Source organism: Protopterus annectens, chromosome 9.part0, assembly GCF_019279795.1.
Source record: "Protopterus annectens isolate FY-2018-M chromosome 9.part0, PAN1.0, whole genome shotgun sequence".
Taxonomy (NCBI): Eukaryota; Metazoa; Chordata; order Ceratodontiformes; family Protopteridae; genus Protopterus; species Protopterus annectens.
The window spans coordinates 663982721-664006716 of NC_056743.1; the positions used below are offsets into that span (position 1 = coordinate 663982721).

Sequence of the window (23996 nt, forward strand, 5' to 3'; positions counted from 1 at the left end):
TGGGATGTGGCACTTAGTGCAATCACTGGAATGGAGGAAATAACTGAATATATCCTGTTTCTGTTTTTGTCTGTCTGGGTCCTCTTTGCTTCCTGGGTGGTCCAGCTATCCAGCTTGTGCACTTCAGTGCTTCATGCAAATGAGATAAGCACAGCCAGCCTGCCATTCAATTCTGTTGAGCACCATGCAAAGCCATAAAGCGGCGTTGCATGGTGGTTAATAAAAAGACTTTAAGAATGATTAGTCAAATAGGGAATGTCATGAAACTACTCCTGAGGCAGCAGGTGCAAGTGTAGGGCTGGAGTACAGATGGTCCTGCATTCTAGTACAGTGTGTACAACTTTATTTTTTTTTTTCTCTGTTGTGACTTTGCAGTTTATAGCAATGAACTGAAACATGAACAAATGTTATTTCAGCTGTTTTGTGTCAACAGGTCTAAGTGTAGGGCTACCATACACATGGTCCTGGGTTCTAATGCAGGATATTCCATACACGTTTACTGTAATTCCACTTCTCATTATATTCACTGTCAGTTATAACACTTTAGATAGTGGAGCTGATATTAATTATATGTATGAGGGATGTCACACAATTATTGTGTTTTTTTATATATGTATCATCAGAGTTATTATCAGATGTATGACTGAGGGTATACTGTGTACTATATTTCTGTATGTATAATTGTGCTATCTGACACTTGCATTGCCTTCACTTTTGCCTAAGACACATACACAACTGCCTGTATATCCAATAACCTTGTAAAGTCACACACATACATGTAAAAATACTAAAGGATGGAATAAGAACGGCTGAAGAAGTTCATGTATACTGTTTGAATGAAAGCACTTACGTGGATTAAATTTGTGTGATTTTATTGGATTGCAGCCATTCTTATTCCATCTTTTAGTATTTTTATAAGTCTGTGGATTTGTGTTGTTTCTTACTTCACACATATACATGTGTAACCACTCATCCTGTCACCTGCATTTATATAGGATGCCAGACTATGTCTGAGTAGCACTTCTTCTGTGACAAAGATGGAAAATCAACACTGTGGAAGTAAATGTTTTGTCCTTTATGCCTAGGTTTGAATCCTACAGTGTAAAATCAATTTTCTTATTCCTCACTTCTTGGCACTGTTGCTGTCCTCGCACCATTGTGTAAATGTGTTGAGTAGTTGTGTGCACTCCAGTAAACGAGATAACTGGAACTGGTGGAAAAGCATCAGTCTCCATTGCTCTCGATCTACTGGTAGATGGACACAGCAGGCATTAGTGGGGAAAGTGTCAGGTTTAGGGCACAGAGGTGAGGTGGGATTCTGCAGGGGGACTGTTCTGGCTCCCAGTACAACTCTGAGGCATGCGATAGTTTAGTTCAGGCTGTATACAGTGCCACTGGTATCCCATGCACTGGAGAGCAATGTAGACATAATTTTAATGACCTACAGAGGAGGAAGAGGGATACTCTCGACTGTTGGATTGAGGAATTTAGAACTGAGGACATTCCACATCTGTGTAAGTATCAACTGAAGACGGTACTCATAAAACTTAAGAAAGTTGAATGTAGGCAAGACTGGTATGCATATAATGGTCTTCTGTTCCTTTCTGTTTTTGACCAGCTGCCAGTGATCGGGAGTTTAATGCTGGCCCACTGGGCTAAACTGGAGAGACTGAAGTGAGCAAGAACAAAAGTGTTATTGTAGCATGAAAAATTAAAGACAGCTTTTTTGGTACTTTATAGAATTGGGTCAAATTGAGCATGCATATCCCAACTGTAAATGCAAGGATGCATGCATTAGTCTGTAGCACAAACCAAATGTAAGAGTCCAGTATTAGACTTTAGTCAACAGTTGTGGGTTCACATGCCACGTTTCACAACTATACTGTACTGTTATTTCTTTAGTAATGTTTACATTAAATTAAAACCTCAGTACCAGTGGTACACATGCCTTGCTGTAAACTGTAATCTGTTTAACTGGAACATGCGTATGTGCAATATATGCATATTTAAGGATTACTTGCAGCAATCTGTAGTATAATATGTATCTGTTAGGAGGTAGATTTAAATGTAAAACTTAAGATAATAGAGTTGTAGAATTGTAGTAATGCATTGTATGTCACATATGATGGTACTTATCTTATCCCTTTTTTCTATCAGCCCAACCCTTATCTCTCTTTTGTATTTTCTTTATTTTTATTTTATTTTTAAAAATAATTTTCTTTATTTTATTATTTTATTTTATAAATATTTTTATTTTATAAATATTTTTTATTTTTATGTAATTTCATTTTTATTTTCTTTATTTTATTTTATAAATATTTTAATTTTTACTTTATTTAATTTCTTTTTTTGTGTGTCTTTAAAATGTGTCCATGTCATCCATGTGTTCCACATCATTAAATGCTCCACAGCAGAGTGAGGTGGGCCAGCCCCATTAGATCAGCCTGTCCTGCTCCACCAACTGCAGTAGCAATTTGCATCACATCTATGAGCCAACCTGGCAGCACTGCCTCTGCTGCCCCTGCACTACTTGTGCCCTTGGGTGGTCCTGCCCCAGAGGCTGGTCCAGAGCTACCATCTGGAAGAAGAGGTAAAGGTGGTGATTTCGTCACCTGCAGCAAGTTGCCAGGGATGGTGCTTAGAGTAATGGACCACACCATTGATGCATGCCTACACCAGCTGGAAAGGCTGCTCTCCCTCATGTTGCATACTAGGATTAGGAGATGTTAAGTAATCCAGCCACCTGTGGAGTGGTGACAGTCAAGTGGGAGATGACTCGATTCTCACTGTCACCAAGCTTGATGGCCATGTGTCCATGTTGTCACCACCAGCCCCGTCACCCAAGTCATGGTGGCCCCCAAACTTTTGTGTCCAAAACCGTCCCTGTCTCTTGTCTTGTTTGTCTTGTCTATATGCAGATGCTTCCTCATCTACCCAACTTACCTGACCCAGACATACCTGTGTCCCTTCTCCCTCTCTCAATTAAAAACTTCAATGGAGACCTGTCCCACAAAAAAATAGTCCTATACATAGCTCTCCATTTCACACACATGTCTTTTTGACACACTTGATTCGGTCCATCTGGCTGTACAACATGATTGCATTGTGGTCTAACCCCTGTATCTGGAGGTGGCGGTCTAAATTCAGTTAACATTCTGCACATATTTTATATTATACTGTTAAAGAAATGGATGTCTGTGGTTCTTTCCTACCTCCCTCCTGCACATTCCTGCCCTACTTTCCCTTTGTCCTTCCACCTGCTTGCTCCCAATTTCAGCACTTTCCTATGTACCACATTTTCATCACTTTAATTTGGTCAAAAAATAGAATCACACACAGCACACACAAGTTGCTGCAAAAGCAATGAATCCCTTCACTTTTTGGGTTAATGTTTGTGTGGATGAATAAGTTGGGCACCAAGGTGCAGCAAATGTGAGTGGCAGCAAAGTGAAGTGTTTACCTCAGTGTAATGCTGCTTAACCCTGCTGCAGTATGTCAGTGCACAGCTACACATGCACTGTAAAGAATTCATGTTATTGCATTATCAGTGTTTATGTAAAAGTATTTAAAAGTATTCAATAGACCTGGATTCCAACTCAGTACCATCTGGGCCCAAAAAGGATGTATCAGTGCATTAACATGTGCTGCCACAGACTCAGTTAAGCAGCAGGTGTGTTGCATAGACTCAATACTAACTGTCAGACTTTAGCACTGCAGCTTGCATTTGCTCACTGCTTAGCTAAGCACAACCTTGTCTATCTCACATGCATATACACTTTGCCAACAGTTGCCCAAACTTGCTGCTTGCTGCTCTATGGAAAAATAAATATTATTATGTATTACTTCTGTTTACTGTCCATTTCCTCTGTGTGACATGACACGTGGAAACATTGCAAATTGAAGGCCATAACAATATGTCACATATTTACAATATAGCCATGTGTTGCCACCCCCCCTGCATTGCAACCCTGGTGTCTCAGTACTTTTTTCTATACATGTATCACCTATACTTCAGAAAGTAATATCAAATGTTGTGTGATATGCAATGCACATCAATCTGGTAACATACAGAACTACAACTATTGACCCATGAGGCTAAAAATCCTTATCTGCAAGGCTAGGGAAGGAATCAGCATAGACTTTGTCCAAAGGAGCATATGTGACCTTTCACACACGTGAACCAACCCACTATGTTTTTGTCAAGGGTACACCTTACTTATTGAACCTTGTGGACTTGCTTGATACTGACCCCAAAGACCTGGATGAGGGATAACAGGAAATACCTCCTCTTTCAAGTTATCCAAGACCTTTGACACTATCCCCCCATTTGTGTCTCATAGTGAAGATCTTCCAGCACGTAATTAGGCCATACAGTACTAGATGGATAGCCAACTGGCTCAGTGATGGAACACACACTGTTGAAGTTAGTGAAAGCACCTCCACCACTAGCCCACATACCAGAGAAATGCCACGGAGATCTTTGCTGGGCCCTCAACTGTTTGCAGACTACTTCCCTGAAGTGCAGGCAACAGTACATGGCCTGTGGTTTACCAAGTTAGCAGATGACTGTTAACTGGATGCACTCACATAGTCTCCTCCAATGATGGTAACATATTACAGAAGGGGCTGACACAGACAAATGGTTGGTGTCAAACTCACAGACGGAACCTTAAAGCAATATATTATTGTCCCTTTTTGCAGTTAAGTGCCCCTGCTAATTATGATATCCATTGCACCCCTCTAAGCTCAAAGACAATGCTGTAAGACTTGGGAATGCATGTTGATAGCAGTCTACACTTTCATCACTATGTGTCCATAGTCATGAGACACACATTCTGCATTGCACACCTCATACATATGGATATCATATCCAAGACTAGGGAGGTCATAGTTCTGCTCTACACTACCCTTATCAAACCACTGAGTGCAAAGCTCCCTTCTGTCTGTACCTCAGCAGACACCTGCAGCAATTAGAGGAAAAAACAGGTTTGTGACTGGGAGAATCCAGGGCCTCCAAACATGACATAAATGGAAAAACTGAAAAAACTGTCACTGTACTTAGTATCATGCAGGCTGCTGAGAGGTGACCTATGCCTGGCCTTCAGAGCAGTCTCAGACCATGCCCTACTGCAAATGCCCAGTCTCAGACCATGCCATACTGCAAATGCTGGCCATTTGCATATCAAATGGGACAAAAGTAACTTGCTCCAAGGTTCTCAACCTAGCCTGTGACATAAACAGAACATGATAGGGACACAGATATATGCCCCAGTGGCTGACACTCCTCTGTAATTGGTTAACACTTCTTGTGAAGCAGTGCTTCTCAATGACCCTGTTCCAGAGCAACATTGACAGCTGGTTAGGTGATTGGAAAGTCACCTCTGGGGTGGCACCTATGTCCCTCATGGACGGTGCCATTCGGTGCTGCTCACAAAATCACTCTCCTAACAACGATCATCTAACTATGCTCACTAAGGGTACCCTACGGCCATTAGGATGGTAGCCCCCTATGAAGCTATGAGCCTGCACAGGCCTCCCAACATCTTGCCTCCCACATGGCCTGCTGATGTCATCTACTATAAGATGACTTGCACTCTTCTAAAAATCACACTTGTGCTGTGGCGCTTGTGTAAAGTTCTGTGTTCTGTAGTCTGTGTACTTAGGTAGAGGTTCTGTTCTCACTGCAGTCAGGTGTGTGTGTGTGTGTGTGTGTGTGTGTGTGTGTTTGTTTGCTTGAGCTCTTGCTTGACATTACAGATGGCATTTTACACCAGCATGTGAGACACTGTTATTACCATATTGTCCTCAATGCACACTGCTAATGTCAAACTATAAAGTGTTGCCTGAGACAGTCTGAGTCAGACTTGTGCCTTGGTGCTTGCATGAAGTATTGAGTTCTGTAGTCTGTGCCTTTAAGTAGGCAGGGTTCTATTCTTACTGCAGTCAACTGAGTCTGTGTGTATGTGCTCTTGCTTGACATTACAGAGAGCATTTTACACCACCATGTAGGACACTGTTATTAGCGTTCTCTTCTTAATAGACACTGCTGATGTTTTCAGTTATATCAGATTTTTGGATATGCAGTACTCCCACAAGGGCAAGGTCAGAGACTGCCATGGAGGCCAGGCAGATATCACCTCAATCTGTGCAAGAAAGATTATAGTGATGTGGCTTTTAATCTGTCCAGATACATCATGGCATGGTTTGTAGGCCATGTAATTTCTTGATGAGAAAGCCTTGTTGTCTCTCCAGCTGCTGCATGTGTCTGGTGAAGTACATGCAAAAGAGAGCACTATAGTCCATTAGTGTTCTGAGGAGGTTTGAGTACAGTGCTGTCATACAACCTTAAGATCTGAATATGGTGGCTTGACTTATGATGTGCACAACATAGGCTTTCAATACCAGTGGGGACTCTTGGTGGTCAAAGTTCTAATTGCTATCTACATATGTTTGCAGTGCTTGCATCACTGGGTTTAAGCATAGCAGAGCTGTTGTCATTGTTGTGATTAGTATGGAATTCCACTTTTCAGATGGACAACATAAAAAGACACATTTCTGCATTTATTTGTAGATTGTGTGCGTTTGTCACCAATCATTTATCTGTGTTACCCCCCTTCTGAACTATGTTATCATCATTGGTGGACTCAATCATTGCACCTAATATGCAAATATTAGCATATTTGATATGCAAAAGGCCGTATACTTTAGCCTGAACTGTCACGAAATAGAGGCCAAATCATGAAGGGGCAAGAACAGATCCCTGTGGCTTGCCAATGGTGACAGCACTACTGGTACAGGTTGATTCACCAACTTTTACAGTATGTGTTCTGTCGGTGAGCCAATTGGTTACCCATCTAGTGATGTAGGGATTATTCCCCAGCTGGGAGGGTTTCTCAGTGATACCCACATTTGGAATTGTGTCAAAACCCTAGGCCAGATCAAAATAGGCAGTATGTACTGTCTTACTGTCATCCAGGCCTGTCACAATGAATTACTGAGCTGTGATAACCTCACAGATCACCTGTGGCATAACTCAAAACATATACCTTCCTGATGTGGTTATATCCATACTTCAAAATGTCCCCCACATGGGCTATGTTCCTGTAGAAGAGTGTACATCAACATGCACCCATCTGAGTTGGGGAAACAGCACCTAATGCATGCATGTATAGAGACATCCTGACTCTCCTCAACTGTGAGGTGAACCAACATGTCATCATGGACCTCTTCTAAAAGACACCAGTAATATTCCAGCTATGTGCAACAGACCTGTGTGAGCCATTAATGCTAATTTGTGTCTGTTACATCTGATAGATATCCTCAAAGAGGTCTTTGAGGGCATGCATAATGACAACAGTATCATCCTGTAGAACTTGGAATTTGACACAAATCCACATGGAGTTATTCAATCAACACTGTCATATGTGGCCATACACAGCTGTATCACCAACTGGGTAGACCAGCGTATCACAGTATGTGGCATCTCACTGTGTTGACATGTGTGAAGTGACCCATATCTCAGGTCCAGTGATCAGATCCGTACATCAGGGCTGTGAGCTTGGCCCTTTCCTGTCCATTATTTAAATGACGGACATCACAGATGACATACACATCCGGGGTCCACACAGCTGCCTGAAGGCCTACAGATCATGGGCATTCACTAACTCCAACTGTGATATTAGTATAATACAGACAGTATCAACACATACCATATACTGCTGCCATAGCCATGACAACACCTGCAATGACAAGAAACTATGGGAGGATTTGTTAAGTCAAGTACACAAACACACAACTCAAGTATAGTGTAGACATCAACCCCTATAATTAGACCAATAGGTATGTGACCTGTATCCTGGGGTAGATGGTAAATGGAACATCCACCAGAATGTGGTCACAGTGCTGACTACTCCCTTGAATGTAACACAAGTACTGAGTATGTGAAGGACATCCACATCAGAGGCCGTATTTCCTTCATAGTTCCCGGACTTCATCATACCACTAACTGGGTACAGTACACTCTTCTTTGTGTGCCTCCCTACACATCTTCCAATGATGTGTAAATGGTGTACCACCTTTGTCACAGTGAGCTGTCACATAGCTTATTGGCCTAGGTATTCTTTTGTGGAATATGCATGACTGATTGGAACACCAGTCAGGCTGTTACACCAGATGCATGTGTGCTACATATTCTGCTGATGCACACACTACATACAGGTGTTTCACATTAATGGCATGTATATCATTTATGACAATTTGGATTGTCATCTATATATATATATATATATATATATATATATATATATATATATATATATATACACACACACACACACACACATTTATAGATAGATATGCATGCAATACCAATCATACCAGTCAGTTAGCCCGTATTGCTCCTACTGTCACATATGGGTATAGCAGTGTTCCTCCTAACACCTCCAGCAGATGTTACAGTGTTGGATTAGTGTGCATGGTTAAACTCATAAAGTGCTGATGTATCTTCAAGCTTCTAAGAGCAGAAGAAGCGTTCAAATGTGTTGTGACGGTCAGTCACAGAGCTGAAAACATGCTTAGAAAATTCTTCCCATTTAAATCCCATTTTGGGAATTGTTTTTTCTTAACAAATGTCAAAAAGTTAACATGCCTATTGCCCTAGATGAGCAGAGCCACACAGAGTCTCCCATTCATGTTTAGGCCCAGACCACACCATCCCCCGTGCCCCAGTTGTATTTCTCTTTAATCTTTTTTTTCATTTTAACACGAGCCATTTTTTGTTTTAGAGATTTGCATCATCATCCCCATTCTCCCAAATGCTGCCCATCAGCCAATCATAGACATTCCAAAAAAAAATGTAGAATAAAAATAGAGACAGACCACACAAGGGCTAGCCTTCCAACAACTCTAAACGCTAACAGGTCAGTTAGCTCCATTAAATTGCTTCCACTGTCCGGCCCCTGATGATGCAATCTGATATTATTTAGGCCTCTACTGACCCTTTCAGAGTTCAGTCATATATGGAAATCTTCTTCTTCTTCTTTTGGTTGTCTTTGCCTCGGGTGGGTCTGGAGCCGCGACTCAAGCATCGGCTTCTATGGAGGACTTTCACACTACCAATTCTAGACATAAACCAATGTCTTCTCACCTGACTACCATTTCTCTCAGACCAATGGATACTGTTAGGCCTGGAAGCCAGGCCACTTCTAGAAAATCTACCTCTAGCCACCATCTTACTCCTGCTCTACCACCCCAAGCCCAAATGCTTAAGATGGCAGAGCAGAGGATCTTATCTCCCATATCAGGGGCAGTCAGGCCACAACTTCTAAAAGGAAAAGACACTCTTCTCCAGAACTAATGACAGAGCAGGATTCTGAATAATCTGATTATTCAGATTTTGACGAGAAACAACAACCTCTGACTGCTTATGAGGATTCAGGTGCAGAGGAATCCATTCCTTCTGCCTCCCCACCAGAAGACCTTTCCTTTGGAGAAACCCTTCACACCCTCAAGGAACATTTCCACTGGGAATCTCAGGACTTCCCTCAGTCTAAGAAAAGGCTAAGAGAGTTTCTAGACCTGCCCCAGCACAGACCCCTGGCCATCCCCCCTATCTTAGAAGTAGTGGATGATGTTTTCAGTGAATCCAGCTTAGCCCCTGATGCCCTCCTACCTGCTCCCAGTAAACCTGACAGGTATTACAGAGTAACAGATTCTCACAAATACCTGTACAGAAATCCTGCTGCAGACCCAGAGGTCATTGTACAGGGACCTAAAGGAGCTAGGGCTTGTTCTGCAAAGAATCCTACTCCTTCTGACAAGGATGCCAGAGCTCTGGCCAGATGGGGTAAAAAAAAGTTTCCACCTCTGCAGCCTTAGCTATCAGAGCATTCAACTGTCAGTTCCATATGTTAAAATATCACCAACACATGTTGGAACTATTAAAGCAAAATATTCTACCTTTGCTGACTGTGCCAATTCTAAAGAGTTAGCAGATTTACTGCACTCTACTTGTCAAGTGGCAAAACACTCTTTACACTGTGGATTACACTGTCATTAGGAGACATGCATGGTTGAAGGAACAACCTCTCCCTAATCATGTCATGTCTAAATTAATTGATGCACCCTTGGATAAAGACCGCTTTTTTTGGAGAAAAACAGAAGTGCTTAAAAAGATGGAAGACAAAGCAAAATCTCTGCAAACAATAAAAGATTTCTTTCAGGTTCAACCTCCTAGATTCAGCAGGAATTTTCCCTCTAAGCATTGGTCTTTTCCTGCACCTAGCAGACAGGGTCAAGGTAAGCCCCGCAGGGACAGACCACCCAGACCCCTATCCCAGGGACAGCAGAGAACCAAACAGTGGACCACTTCCACCCCAAAGGCAGGGAGTTCTAAGGTGTCCTTCTATGGCAAAACCTCTCAATGTCTCCCACTCCCCCCTCTGTCTTCCCTTCACCCACCAAAAGCTAGGAAGAAGGCTGTCCCTCTGCAAAGAAAATTGGCTGTCTGTAACAAAGGACCAATGTGTCTTGAAGATCATTTTTCAGGGATAAAAGTTCACTTTCAGCAAACACCCAATTCCCAGAGGGTACCCAGACTTACCTCCAAATCAGTGGGCAGAGGCATTAAAACAAGTCCAAACTCTAATATCCCAGGAGGTGGTAGAACCTATTCCTGCAGATCAAACATTCAAAGGCTTTTGTTCAGGGCTATTCCTTGTTCCCAGAAAGGAAGGCACTTGGTGCCCCATCCTGGATCTGTCCATTCTGAACACCTCCCTGGTGGTCCCCAAATTCAAAATGCTAACTCTGCAGCAGCTGCTGTCTATGCTGACAGAAATGCCTGGTTAGTGACCCTAGACCTAAAGGAATTATGTACCAGGGAGTATCAAAGCCTAGCATGGAAGGTGGATGCCTTGACCTTCCCCTGGAACTCCCTCTTCATGTACGCATTCCCTCCTCTGGCTCTTATTCCCAAGGTACTGATCAAGATGAGGGAGGAGGGACCAAAGGCCCTCCTCATTGCTCCAGATTGGCCCAGGCAGCATTGCTACCCCTTGCTGTGCAACCTGACATCACAGCTTCCCAGGCAGCTTCTCCTGATCCCAGACCTCTTGACTCAAATGGGAGGGGGGGTGCTGCACTCAGACTTGCAGACTCTCAAACTATCAGCATGGCTAATACTTCAAAGGCAAGCAAGGGACACCTGTTAAGCAAACATGTCCTAGACATTATCACAGAGGCCAAAAGGCCCCGCACCAGAAAATCTTATGCAGGGAAATGGAAAAGATTCTGCTCCTGGAGCCAGTCCAGAGGGGCCATTTCCTCACAACCTTCTTTATCCTGGACTATCTAGCAGAGATACTCAATAGTGGCCTCTCCTTCTCTTCTGTAATTCACGCTTCAGCCGTTTCAGCTCATTTTAATACAGACCAGCCCCTGTTCTCACATCCTTTGATTAAACAATTTCTCAGAAGGGCTTCTAATATCAGACCTCCCAGAAGGCCACCTATGCCAGCCTGGGATCTGAATTATGTTTTGGAATAACTAACCTTACCACCCTTTGAACCTGCTGCTTCAGCAGAACTGAAATACCTCTCCTGGAAGACTGCTTTCTTGCTAGCTATCACCTCTGCCAGAAGGGTTTCAGAACTTGAGGCAATGATGCCCATTGAGCCCTTCATCATTTTCCATGCAGACAGGGTCTCCCTTAGGACTAACCCCTCCTTTATGTCCAAGGTGTCCAATGTGACTCGCAACCAGGCCATTCATCTGCCCGCCTTCTTCCCTAACTCTCAAAACAAGCGGAAAGAATTCTGCACTCACTAGATGTGCACAGACAGCTCAGATACTACATGGACTGTACTAAACCCTTCAGGAAAATGGACCAACTTCTTGTCAGCTTTGCCCCAAGGGCAGAGGGGAAGCCCAATTCCAAGCAAACCATTTCCAAATGGATATCACACTGTATCCATTTCTGCTATAGATTATATGGGAAACCACCCGCTAAGTCAATTCATACCCATTCCACTAGGGCAGCCTCCACTTCCACAGCATTCCTCAGAGGAGTTCCCACCAGGGTCATCTTGGAAGCCACCACCAGGACCTCAGTCCATACCTTTATAAAGCATTACTACCTTCCTCTTTTCTCTAAGGCTAGGGCAGGGTTTGCCTCTGCAGTTCTGCAGGGCTTGCTTACCCATGCCTAGGTCTCTAACTAATCCTTCCACCCCTCTCCTCAACTTTGGGAATCCTCCCACAGGTGATGACTGCAAACAGTAAGACAGGAAAGAACATAGTACAGTTGTGTACACTTACCATAAATGTAGATGTTTGAGTGTATTCACTGTTGTAGTCCTGGTTTCCCTCCCTCCTTCCCCCTTATATCCTCTTTCCTTAGGGAGACATAAGCTTCTTAGGGTGGTTTTTAAACACCAGGACCACTTTGCCATATTTCCTTGGGCTTCTGACTGGTTAGGGCAAGAAAACCTGATGTTATGGCATGAGCTGCCTTGATTTATAGCACTGATGACCTGACATCCATCTACAAGCGACAGCAGCTGATGCAGAAAAACATTGACTCTGGTATTCAGGCCGGCCGGGGGCTACCACAGCAGGGATAACCCACAGGTGATGACTGCAACAGTGAATGCACTCAGACATCTATATTTATGGTAAGTATACACAACTGTACTTTCTATCAACGTTCTAGGTTTGTAAGAGCATTATTAAAATCTGTCCTGTTTTTGGCCCTTTGTCCCCCCATTATTTATGGCTTTGTCTGGATTTCTGCTCTAAGAGGTTAAGAGGTATGTTTGAGTTTCATTCCACCACATTTATATGCAACATCTATTTCAAATATGTTCCTGTTTCTAGATAATTATATTGCCATCTGTGCAGATGTGTCGAGCTAACAGATTGAGAGCTACATGTGAAGCCCTGGTGATCATTGTGACATTCCATACAAAACCGAGGACTGTAGGTGCTCTTCTTTAAACAGAATTGCTATCCGTGTTTGCTTACATGGTTTTCTGGCTGGCAACACTGTTGCCAGTTTGTGAAACCTCCCTTAGATGTGGTGTACAGTATTAATATGAATTGTATGGTCTTACATGCTGCTGCTCAACACACACCACCTTGCACACATGTAAACTTTGTGTAGGCTTCATCCAGAGCCTACATGGAGGTTATTGAATCCTGGGGTCTATCTATAAACAATACAGCTGGCATGGACCAAGTTTCCTTCAAAGTATGGAGGTGTAACTAAGTAACCACCAGGGCAGAAGCTTAGATGCCTTTTCTAGCTCCTTTTAGAAGTGCTGAAATATCATTTGCAGTCCTGATACAGTAGTCTTCTTTCAGATTTTCTAGGTTAGGGGTCACCACAGTGGATCACCAGTCCACTTTTGATTGGCAGTGGATTTTTACAGTGTTGAGTTGCCAGTCAGGCACCCAACCTTCACAGAAGGCACACCCACGCACACACCTACCTGCATGTCTTTAATGTTTACTCGACCACAGAGAGGACATGCAGACTCTGTACCAAAGGTGCTCCAGCCGAGAATTGAGCCAGAGAACCTGTTGCTGTGAGGTGACAGTGCTAACTGCTGCACTACTGCAGCTGTGTATAGAATGTATAATTAAATGTAGGACTAAGTTATATACCCTGAAGCTAAAAGTTAGTTCAAGAGCTGTTGAGAATAAATTGATGTATGTGTTGTATATTTCACAGTGCCATCGGTAACTCAGACTAAATGGCAATATCAAATGTTTAATGAAATGTCATCACTGTCCTTAGGCAAACATCCACAAAATTTGCTAAGCACATCAGCTCCAACAACCCCATTTTGATGCACTTGCTAAGTGACTGTCAGCTCTTGTAAGTCTGAAATGTACAACAGAAAGTTAGAATCTAATGTACTTTTCTCAAATGAAACAAAGGAGTTAAAGTATCCAGTTATATTTGCCAAGTTGGTACTACGATGATCATTTTAAATTCTGATTCATTACAAAACCTGCTGAGAAATTCACTGCAGTAAATGTAGCAGAATGATTTTAAATAGATTCACAGCAGAGAGTCCAACCTGAGGAAGTTGCAAATCACATTATCACAATGGAAAGTTAAAGTCGCATGTGATAAAGACAAATGTGATCACAGTCATAACTTATCAGCATTCTCTTCATGCCAGAAAATGGCTGCAGTGATCCCTATCACCAAAGAAACAAGTACAAAGGGATGTGTGCTAACTCTTTTACATAATAATTCTGGGTTAAATAAAAGCATAAACTTAATGTGGCCGACGTGATCCCATTACTTGTTATAAATACTGTAATTATCAATATCAGTTAGGAAAGTGTTAATTTAGAAACAATTGATCTCCGTGGTGTCTCAAACAACCCACTCACTATACAAGTGTAGTGAGTCTAAAGCAAAACATTGCAATAAACTTCTCTGTGTGGAAGTTTTTCAAAGTGTTAATTTAGGGATGCCATTGCACACCCTAACCTAACATCCACCTGCTTGTGGGGATTCACCCCATTTCTCTGTACCCTCCTAACTTAAGTATACTGACAGACTTCTCAGTCACGCAATTGTGGAGTAAAGACAAAAGTATAAAACCTTGCAAAATTCTTCATAGCACCTTACATGATCAAATAATATTGTGAAGAGATACTGTATCAAGAGTACAGTTTCACCTCTTTCTCTCTCTCTCTCTCTATATATATATATATATATATATATATCTATGGGTCTGTATGACTTGGTCGACAGTTCATATGATCGACTGTTTATTTGGTCGACAGTTCATTTGATCGACAAGCATTTTAGGTGGGGGGCTGTGCCCCCCACACCCCCCCTAACTATATATATCAACTCCAGGGTCACACAACATTGGGGAAGGGGGCAAATGCTTGTCGATCAAATGAATTGTCGACCAAATAAACAGTCAATCATATGAACTGTCGACTAAGTCATATAGACCCATATATATATATATATATATATATATATATATATATATATATATATATGGGTCCACTTTGTAATGTCGAGATTTCACAATTTCGAAGCTCTGAATACTGATGCTCAGAACTTCGAAATTGCGCAATCTCAAAACAAGAAAGAAAAAAAATAAACTAAAACAGCAAAACATCAACAATCAAGTTTTTGCAGGGGGCAAGCCCCCCTGTAACTTAAATATACCAACGGTGAGATTACACTACAGTAAAGAGAACAGTAAAGTTCCCCTTCTGCATTGTATGGTAGTCTCCATTGACAGTTTTCGAGATTCTTCTTGCATAATAGTAACAATACACAATTTCTTTCTTATCCTCAGTAGTCCACTGTATCATCTTTATGGCTCTTTTATTGGCCTATCAGTTTTTATGATTTTTGTGGACTTCCTTCTACAACGAGGGAGGGGGCATCTTCCCCCTGAGCCTGGCCTAATCCCATTGTAGGAATGTTTCCATGTCTTGAGGATTCTACACTGTCATTTTTTTCCAGTCCTGCCACTAGTGCATCTACTAGGATTGGGCACTTTTTTATCCTGGGTCTTGTGCACCCAGCTTTTTTATTTTTTAACCTACTTTTGTTATATATGCTATATAAAATACAGTCTATATATCAGTGTCATCTTGGTGAGATTTTGTGGAAAACAGGGTCCACCCTGTGAAGGAACTCCCCATGACTAGAGGATGAATTAATTTCCAGCAATACTACTGTCCTTTGCTTGCTGATTTATCATCTCTGTATTTGGACCCCAACTTTCATGGTGGAGTTGATTATACTCATGCATACTTGACCAACACAAGTAAATAATACCACAGTATATATAACTTACATAAGTTATTACTGAAATATGGTGTTGTGTACAGCATCACTGAAGTTAGTTTTGTATGTTGTTTCATTTATACTTTGCTTTGTTTCAAAGACAGGTGCAGAGCATCTTTCCTTAGAGACTGTCATTAGATAATTTAAAGTCATTTGGAGAGGGAGAGGTTCATAATTCTTGATGTGATATGAGCCCATTTAGATTTTCCCTTTGGCTAACCAGTGCCCTGTTTATTCCATTCTAAGAGAAAGCAAACCCTAATAGGACTTTACTTCCTGGGGTACTTAGCATGTTATTTTTACTTCTGGTTTGTTGTCTGAACCCCCCCCCCAACTAAACCAGTACCTCATACATACTGTAAAGGGGCATGGTTCTCAACAGTTTCTAAATTTGTCTTTGGCCCCCATTCATTTGTATAAATTGGCCTGCACCTTTCTGGTCACATAGTGAACCTTCACCTTCCTCTTTCGATTAATAACATGCTAGAGCTTTTCTTTCATTAATATTCAAAAATTCTACCTTTATCATCATGCAAGAGCATTCCCTTCATTAATAACAGAGAGCTCCCTTCATTAATAACAGAGAGGTCTACCATCAGCATCACCTTTTATCTTCTGTCTTCATTACTGTTTTTTGGTATCATCCAGTCCAACATTTTTGCTCACTTTGAGATTGCTAGTGAACCCAGTTCAAGCTGGACACTCTGCAAGGAGGTGAAAGGTGATAGATGCCATATGGAAAAACAATGACAAAATATTGTAGTATCTTTTTGGGGAATGATTAAGACCACAGAAGAAAACTGTATAACATTCCATCCATGCTGAGCAGTTTAAAGAAAACTCAGAAAAAGGAGGTAGTTACCATTATGCTAATTAAGTCCTGCTTCATCAGATCAGAACTAATAAATATTTTGAGCAAAACTCAGTTCACTGACAATTACCTGTTGGGAATGCAGGCCTTGTACCCTGCAGCACTATAATTGACTTCAGTGCTATAGTTTGTGTAACACAGTCTCAGATCCACATGGATGCTGCCTTTACATTTCCCTACATTCTCATCTCTTGCACAAACAACAGAGTGATATGATAATGAAAGACAACTGATTTTTTTATTCAGACTGATACTTAATATTCCTGTATGTAAATATTTAGCTACTTTACCTTATTGTACCACTGTTTTTGAAATACTCTGTGTGTACCCAAGTACTGTGTATATATTTATATGTACATATACATGCATATTGTATGTGTGTGTGTGTGTGTGTGTGTATGTATGTGTATATATATATATATATATATATATATATATATATATATATAGAGAGAGCTAGATAGAGCGATATAGATACATATACATGCTATGTGTAATTGCCATTTAGACTACCAGCTCACCAAAATGCATTAAATAAATAAATAACTTAAGTGCTATGATGGATGCTTTTGTTAGGTACAGTTAATGGTGCTCAGTCTATGTATTTCAAAGTTGATGACATCTAGGGACTCTTACATGGATCTGGAGGAGGCACTGTGAGGCTTGGCTAATGTTATTAAAAATGTGAGTTGTTTGTAACATACATTCTGATATTTCTTTCTCCCCTTCTCCATTTGTGACAGATGGTTTAGCTGCATTCAAAGCATTTCTTGAGACAGAGTTTAGTGATGAGAATCTTGAATTTTGGCTTGCTTGTGAAGAGTACAAGAACAGTAAACCTGGTATGAATCTACTAGAAGAAGCTTGTAAGATTTATAATAAGTTTGTCGCCATACAGTCTCCTCGAGAAGTAAGTGATTTTGCCTCAGCCTTTGTTTAGAATTTGCTAAGAACCTGTACCATTTTTAGAAATGCTTCATGTTAGAAACAGCTTTATGAATTTATGCTTTAAACATATTATGCAAGTATTCATACATATTTATATTTTGCTGGAAGAAGAAACATTGTGGTCTGTTTACCCAGTTGTGGCAGTCGGCACCATCTAGCAATCTCTCTGATATGTTACGCCTTACATTACACTCGACCCAACATCTTGTACAGGACTCTGTGGGTTAAGTATGTATAATTGTTCAAAGGTAATCTTTCCAGCTGTCTACCACTGTTTATACAAAATGAGTTTCATTAGTTCAAGATCAAAGCGTTCCCTTCTATCTACAGTTTGTCTTTTTTTCTCCTTGTTTCCCATCAGCTAAGTTTTCCTGAAAGCTCCATTTGTGGCCTTTTGTATTCTTATGTGTGTGTTCCCTCCTATTCTAAGATACGGCCTTCCTAGCTTTTCCACATGAGTCAAACCATCTAATCCTCTAGCCATAATGACTGACTTTCTTTGTTCCTTTTCTGCTACCCTAATGTCCTTTTCCATGTACAGTCTCAAAGCCTTGACAGTATTTTCCAGCTACAGCCTCACCAGTTTTTCTTATAGTAGCAAACTTGCATCTGACATACACATCCCTTCCTGTGCTAGCTGTTATCCAACTGACCTTGGTTGTTGCCCTTTCCCATTGTCCCCTGATGTTCCATTGTGGTAGTGATGACTCCCCCTGTATTGTTTCCCTTGTTCTCCACCTTTCACTTTAAAATCCATAAATAAGATCAGCGGATGTTATTATGTCCAGATGCAGGGCCTTTCACTCGTTACTACTAGTCTTTAGCTACCTTTTCTTAAGCCCACTGTTCTAGTCTCCTTAAGACTTTCATCAGGCTGACTCCACTGTCCCACAGTAACCCATCCCATTTGATGTCATTAACAATTAGACTGATCCTGTTCTTCATTCACCTTGTCATGTCTGGCATACACTGGCTTCTTGATTATAAAAGCTGTGTTGACACCTTTTTATCTTTAATTCTTTTAGCCTTTTTCACTTTCTTTTCTCTGCTCCTAGTCTCTATTATAAATTGCCCTGATGTTCTGTTGTTTCTTTGCTTTGGTTCTCTTTCCTGGACCTTTTAGTGTTCATTTCCATATCATCCCTCTTAGGTTTCAGTCTACTGACTAGCATTGCCCCTTTCATTTCCATAATTTTGTTGACAATGACCCATACTCTGTCTCATGCAGCCCTTCTCCACTTTCTTGGTTTTCATCTTTGTTGCATCTGACTTATTAGTGAACCATATTGAAGTATTTTCACAAGTCATGTTAGGGGCTCTTCATGTTGGCATCCTTCATATCTTCTTTTTTGTATAACATTGTTGCTGGAATCCTTTCTTTCCTTGTTACCTTTCCCCAGCTGCTGTACAAAGGCTTTTATATCAGGCACCTCCATGAAGGAGTGCGCTTTTTCTGTATCCTTGATGCTGAAGTCCTTCCATCTATTCCTGGCAAAGTCCCTACATTGTTATCATACTGCTGTGGCGCTCTATCTCTTTATCCGATTTTTGATCTCTTCTTCACTTTTATTTAAATATCTATCCCTATTGCTCCCTGTAGACACTATTGTCTGGGTCCTGATATAACCAGCTATAAAATGTAATCTGATTCCTTGTATTCACTACTAACTCCCTTCCACGGTTGACTGTTCTGTGTTAATAGTTCTAATCCTTTTACTACCATGTCCCCATCCCTTTAACTTTTCCAAATTTATCTGTTCCTCTTGTTGACATAATTACTCACAGTTCATGTGTTTTCTTCCATTCTTCTAACATTCTTCTCCTTTTGTTCTTGATAGCACCTTGCACCCCATGTTTAACTAACATTCCCCTTTCCTTGATTCTTCCATTTTCTTTTATTTCTTAAAGGTTCATAAGTGAGTGCTAGGCTAACTGTCTTGAAGGGCCATTTTAAGTTTAGCCAATAACTGGAGATAAGAATCAAACACAGTACCTTGTGGCTACAGGGTGACAACCTTAACCATTATGCCAAACCAAGCCCTTGTCCTTCTCTAGCTGTTCTGCTAATGCTCTGTATGAGCTGCCCCTTGACATTCCCCCTCGGTTTATAAAGGTATCATCTTTCTGTATACCCCACTAGTCCCTCCTTTGATGTCACTTTTCCTGCATTTCTGAGATAAAGCCTATTTCGGTTGTACAAGTTCCTTTCATTGTCTTTTTTTAGGACCTCACTGTACATGTCGCTGATCTAATCCTTGTTTCTTTACCTGACCTGTGAGACTGCATTTGTAATTATCTGTTGTACTGTTTTTTGATGACTTTTGCCTCTTTCATAGTATCTTTTGCTAATTCATCTGTCCCAACCTGAAATCATTATATATGGGCTAACTCTATCCTTCATGACTACTTTATTCAGTACCTCTTCTGTCCTTTGATTTCATCAGCCTCATGACCATTTTACCCTCCAGCTATACTCTTCTCAGCCCATGCTGCCCACCTTATATGGAGTCCCATATTGACGGGCACATCCTACATTCCTCTAACTTAGTCTTCTTGTGTACAATCCACAGTTGACCTTTGGTAACCCCTCCCATTTCTCAAGACATTCTTCTTTCTTTTTACTATGCTTCTATTCTTGATTCCTTTAACTCATTACATCCGAGTGATGCCTCCAGGTGCATCTGTAATTAACTCCTACTAATGCCTCTAGGCGTCAGGTATATTGTTATATATTTGTTTATATTTGCATCAATAATTCCAAAACCATGGTATGTACAAGGTTTTAAAAATGTTCATGTTAAAGCTTACACAATGGCAAATAATTCAACTGCATTAATATTTGACGTGTCTAGTGCACGTAAATATATATTAACTGTTGCTTTTATGATATTAATTTATATAGATATAATTTTCACATTTTCTAAATATCTCAACAACGAAGTAGCACAGACAGAACTCTTTAGCCTCATCAACTAGATGACCAAAATGCTGCTGAAAGTGTGTATGTAACTTGAGTGGTTGCTGAGATATTGTACGTTGTTTACAAAATATAACAAAGATAATAATTACTGTGTTTACTGTGACTTATAAAATTCAGTTTAAGACCTAGAACCTAAAGAACATTACCACTATAAAAATAGTTTGCCATTTATACTTCTTTCATAACCCTTATTATTTTCAGAGATACGAATATTTGTTTGAAATGGGAGGACATAAGTTGATTCTGTCAAAAGGCTTAGGCTCCGCCCATTGGAAGTTACAGTGCAAACTTCCTGAGCTCCATTGGACTGAATGAGTTAATTCACATTTTCCTTTTCTTTTCCTTGGGAGTGTTTCCACTTTATTCACCCCCTTCCCCGTTTCCTGCTGATTGTTAGACCCAGAACCACCTTTTTAACTTTGAACCCTTAAACTCACTATCTCCTTACCACATTTCAGGCCTTTACCTTTCATCTGCCTCTTTTCTTTGTGATCCTTTTCACCTGTGCTAACTGTACAGTGTGCCTTGGTCAGTTGTACAGCAAAGAGAATCTCTGATTTAGCAATAAGTAACACTGCACAGAGAATGCCTCATCAGAGGCTCATTAGAATGTTTCTGAATCAAACACTGTCCTGTCAGACCTGACAATACTAGTGTTTTCCCTAGCAGTTTATGCATTGTTCAACCAAAGACACCCCCTACAGACAACACATACACACATGCATATTCAGGAATCCAAGTCCAGTCCCCCACACTTGCTCACACTCACATAAATGCCACACACACACACGGCATCCCCTACATAACTCTCATTGTGCAACCGAGACATGCACACTTATTCAGCCTCATTGTTTCACTGACATACCCCATCCCCTAGAGCTGCACTGTATTTACCTGTTCCTGCTGTCAAAAGATGGCATTCCATTTTTCTTCTAAAGTAAAATTTTACTCAGCTAAGAGTTTGCTGAATCACTTGGCTGATTAAATTAAGAGCAGTGAACATTTCCAGGGGAGGGCATATGGTTAATCATTATTAGCCTGTCCCTCAGACTGCCATGTTAGCCTGCAGTTTACCCAGACTGGCTGATCTCCAATCTAAGACTCCAGCAATGAAAGCTGTAGCAGATGAACCACAAATTGAGCTCTACATAAGGTAGAAAGACTGCATGCCTATTTTTTTTACTAATGCAGTGCATAAGTAGCAAGCTGTCAACTGTCATTCATAAACATGGTGCGCATTGACATACCAGAGCCCAATAATATCAAAAGTGAAGCTCAGGGAAAAATCACAACCCTTTGTGCCCTACAAAGCCACAATTTTTGATTCAGATTAAAGTTAATAGTAAGTTTGTGATTCAGAATAAAGTTATACATTTGTGACTTTATAACTGCTTTTTTGTTTTTATTGTGTAGCAGAATCCAACGCAACTCACTAACACCATGCAACACTGGATATATATATATATATATATATATATATATATATATATATATATATATATATTGCTCCACGTATGTATACCAAGATATACTAATTGAGGCCGTCTGGTTCAGATTCAATTCATAATGCACTACACAATGTTATAGGAGACGCTGCCCCAGCCAAAAACTATGGGTGTAGTAGTGTTCACTATCGGCACCTATCTGCACATAAAAAGTCCCAATCATATTAAAAGAGCTGATGTTATTAATCATTATAATGTGTCTAAGCAACAATGTTAGTTGTGAAGACCTTGCAAAGGCTTCCTATTCGCATGAAGCAGAACTCTTCCCTGACCATCTTCAAGTGCAGTTCTGGACCAGTGGATGGGAAATCACAAATTCACTCCCCAGAGTAGCACCCATGTCCCTTATGGACAGAGACAGTCTATAAAAATAGCCAAAACCCCACTTTCTGACCATTATCTTTCCCAAGGGATAGAAAATTGGGTAAAATTTGGGTAAAACTGGGTAAGCTTTTAAGGGCTTTTCAGCTGTTAGCCTAATAATCTCATGTGAACCTATGAAAACCTTAAAAGCCTAGTAATATAAAATAATATAAAAATATATAAAGTAAAATGTGACCATATCTGCTGTACAACACAGCTAAAGTACCATGAAAACAACCATACTAATTCAGAGTAGTTATGTAAGAGACATTAAAGATAAATGCAAAGTCCTTCCAAAACATAAATGTTAAAATTTTAATTCTGATTAGCATAAAGATGAGACTGAACTAAGGAAAATGAAAGACAAATTTTACAGCAGCTGATAAGGGAAGGTAAATGGTAGTCATGTACATTTTGGAGTATATTTGAAGTTTAATATTGATGGTAAATGACTGCACTTCTTACACAAAAGGTGCAGTTATGCAATGTTTCTTGGGCCTACAGGAACATTAATAATTGTTTGAATTACTTTTTAATAGTTTCTGCCTTGAAAAGTTTATTCTTTTTAACAAGACACACCATAGTGAAAAATATCTGCTTTTCAGCCTGACAGTGTCAGTACCAGAATCAGAAAATTAACCTTTGGCATTTTTTTTTTTGAGGAACTAGATAGAATTAAAGTGCCTGAAATGTGTGATGAATTATAAATGATGTCTACAGATTTAGCAATTTTATGCAGTTTTCTGTAGATTACTGATATGTAGTGAATAGGAAGCTAGTTGAATGAGACAGCGAAACTGAATACTAGACTAGAGAGATTCATTTAATATTTCATTTATTGGAACTTATTCTACACAATAAATTATTTTTATTTTCAAGATAACTGTTACAATTATCTGAAGTAGCAATGGGAGACATTATGGCTCCCTCTTTTGCATATTTAGTTTTAACAAAGCTGGGGACTACTCATTTGAAATCTTGACAATGTATTTGCTGTATGGAATGGAATTCAAATAAAATTTGCTAGTTTGTAAGTGACATGGATAGTAGCAGTGCAGGCTGTCTGAATTTGTTTATGAATATGTTGGACTGGACTGTTTAATTGTTGGTAAATGAAAACTCTTTTTCCATCTGCTAAAGTGCAATAATGACAGTCCAAATCCAACATGGTTTATTGCTTTCACTGCATTACTTGACTAGACATTAGCTGTGGCTTGACTTTAGTAGGTCTTTACTGAGGAACAAATTTGTCTGCTGTGTCACGGGTGTTTTATTTGTTTAAAAGTAAAGTCAGAACAAACCTCTGAACTGATAAAGGAACCAATGTAGCAAACAGCAAAATAGTGAAGAAAAAGGCAAACTGGTTCCAACACAGCACTCTTTAATAGCAACACAACAAGGTAGGCGCTTTCACGGATTACATCCGCTTCCTCAGACCAAAATATTAAAACTCAAGTCACATCTTTTAACATTCTAGCAGGCAGTGAGGCACACTAA

General features: G+C 40.3%; 1 protein-coding gene across 3 annotated transcripts in view; it reads left to right on the top strand.

The window, feature by feature from the left end:
- The window catches only part of LOC122811421 (regulator of G-protein signaling 3-like), a 610403-nt gene that overhangs the window by 579897 nt on the left and 6510 nt on the right, over positions 1 to 23996 (top strand). For all 3 annotated transcript variants that reach the window (XM_044083253.1, XM_044083254.1, XM_044083255.1), the window contains one exon: positions 17447 to 17613. In XM_044083253.1, coding sequence (XP_043939188.1) covers positions 17447 to 17613 — 167 coding nt within the window. The remainder of the gene's footprint in view (positions 1 to 17446; positions 17614 to 23996) is intronic.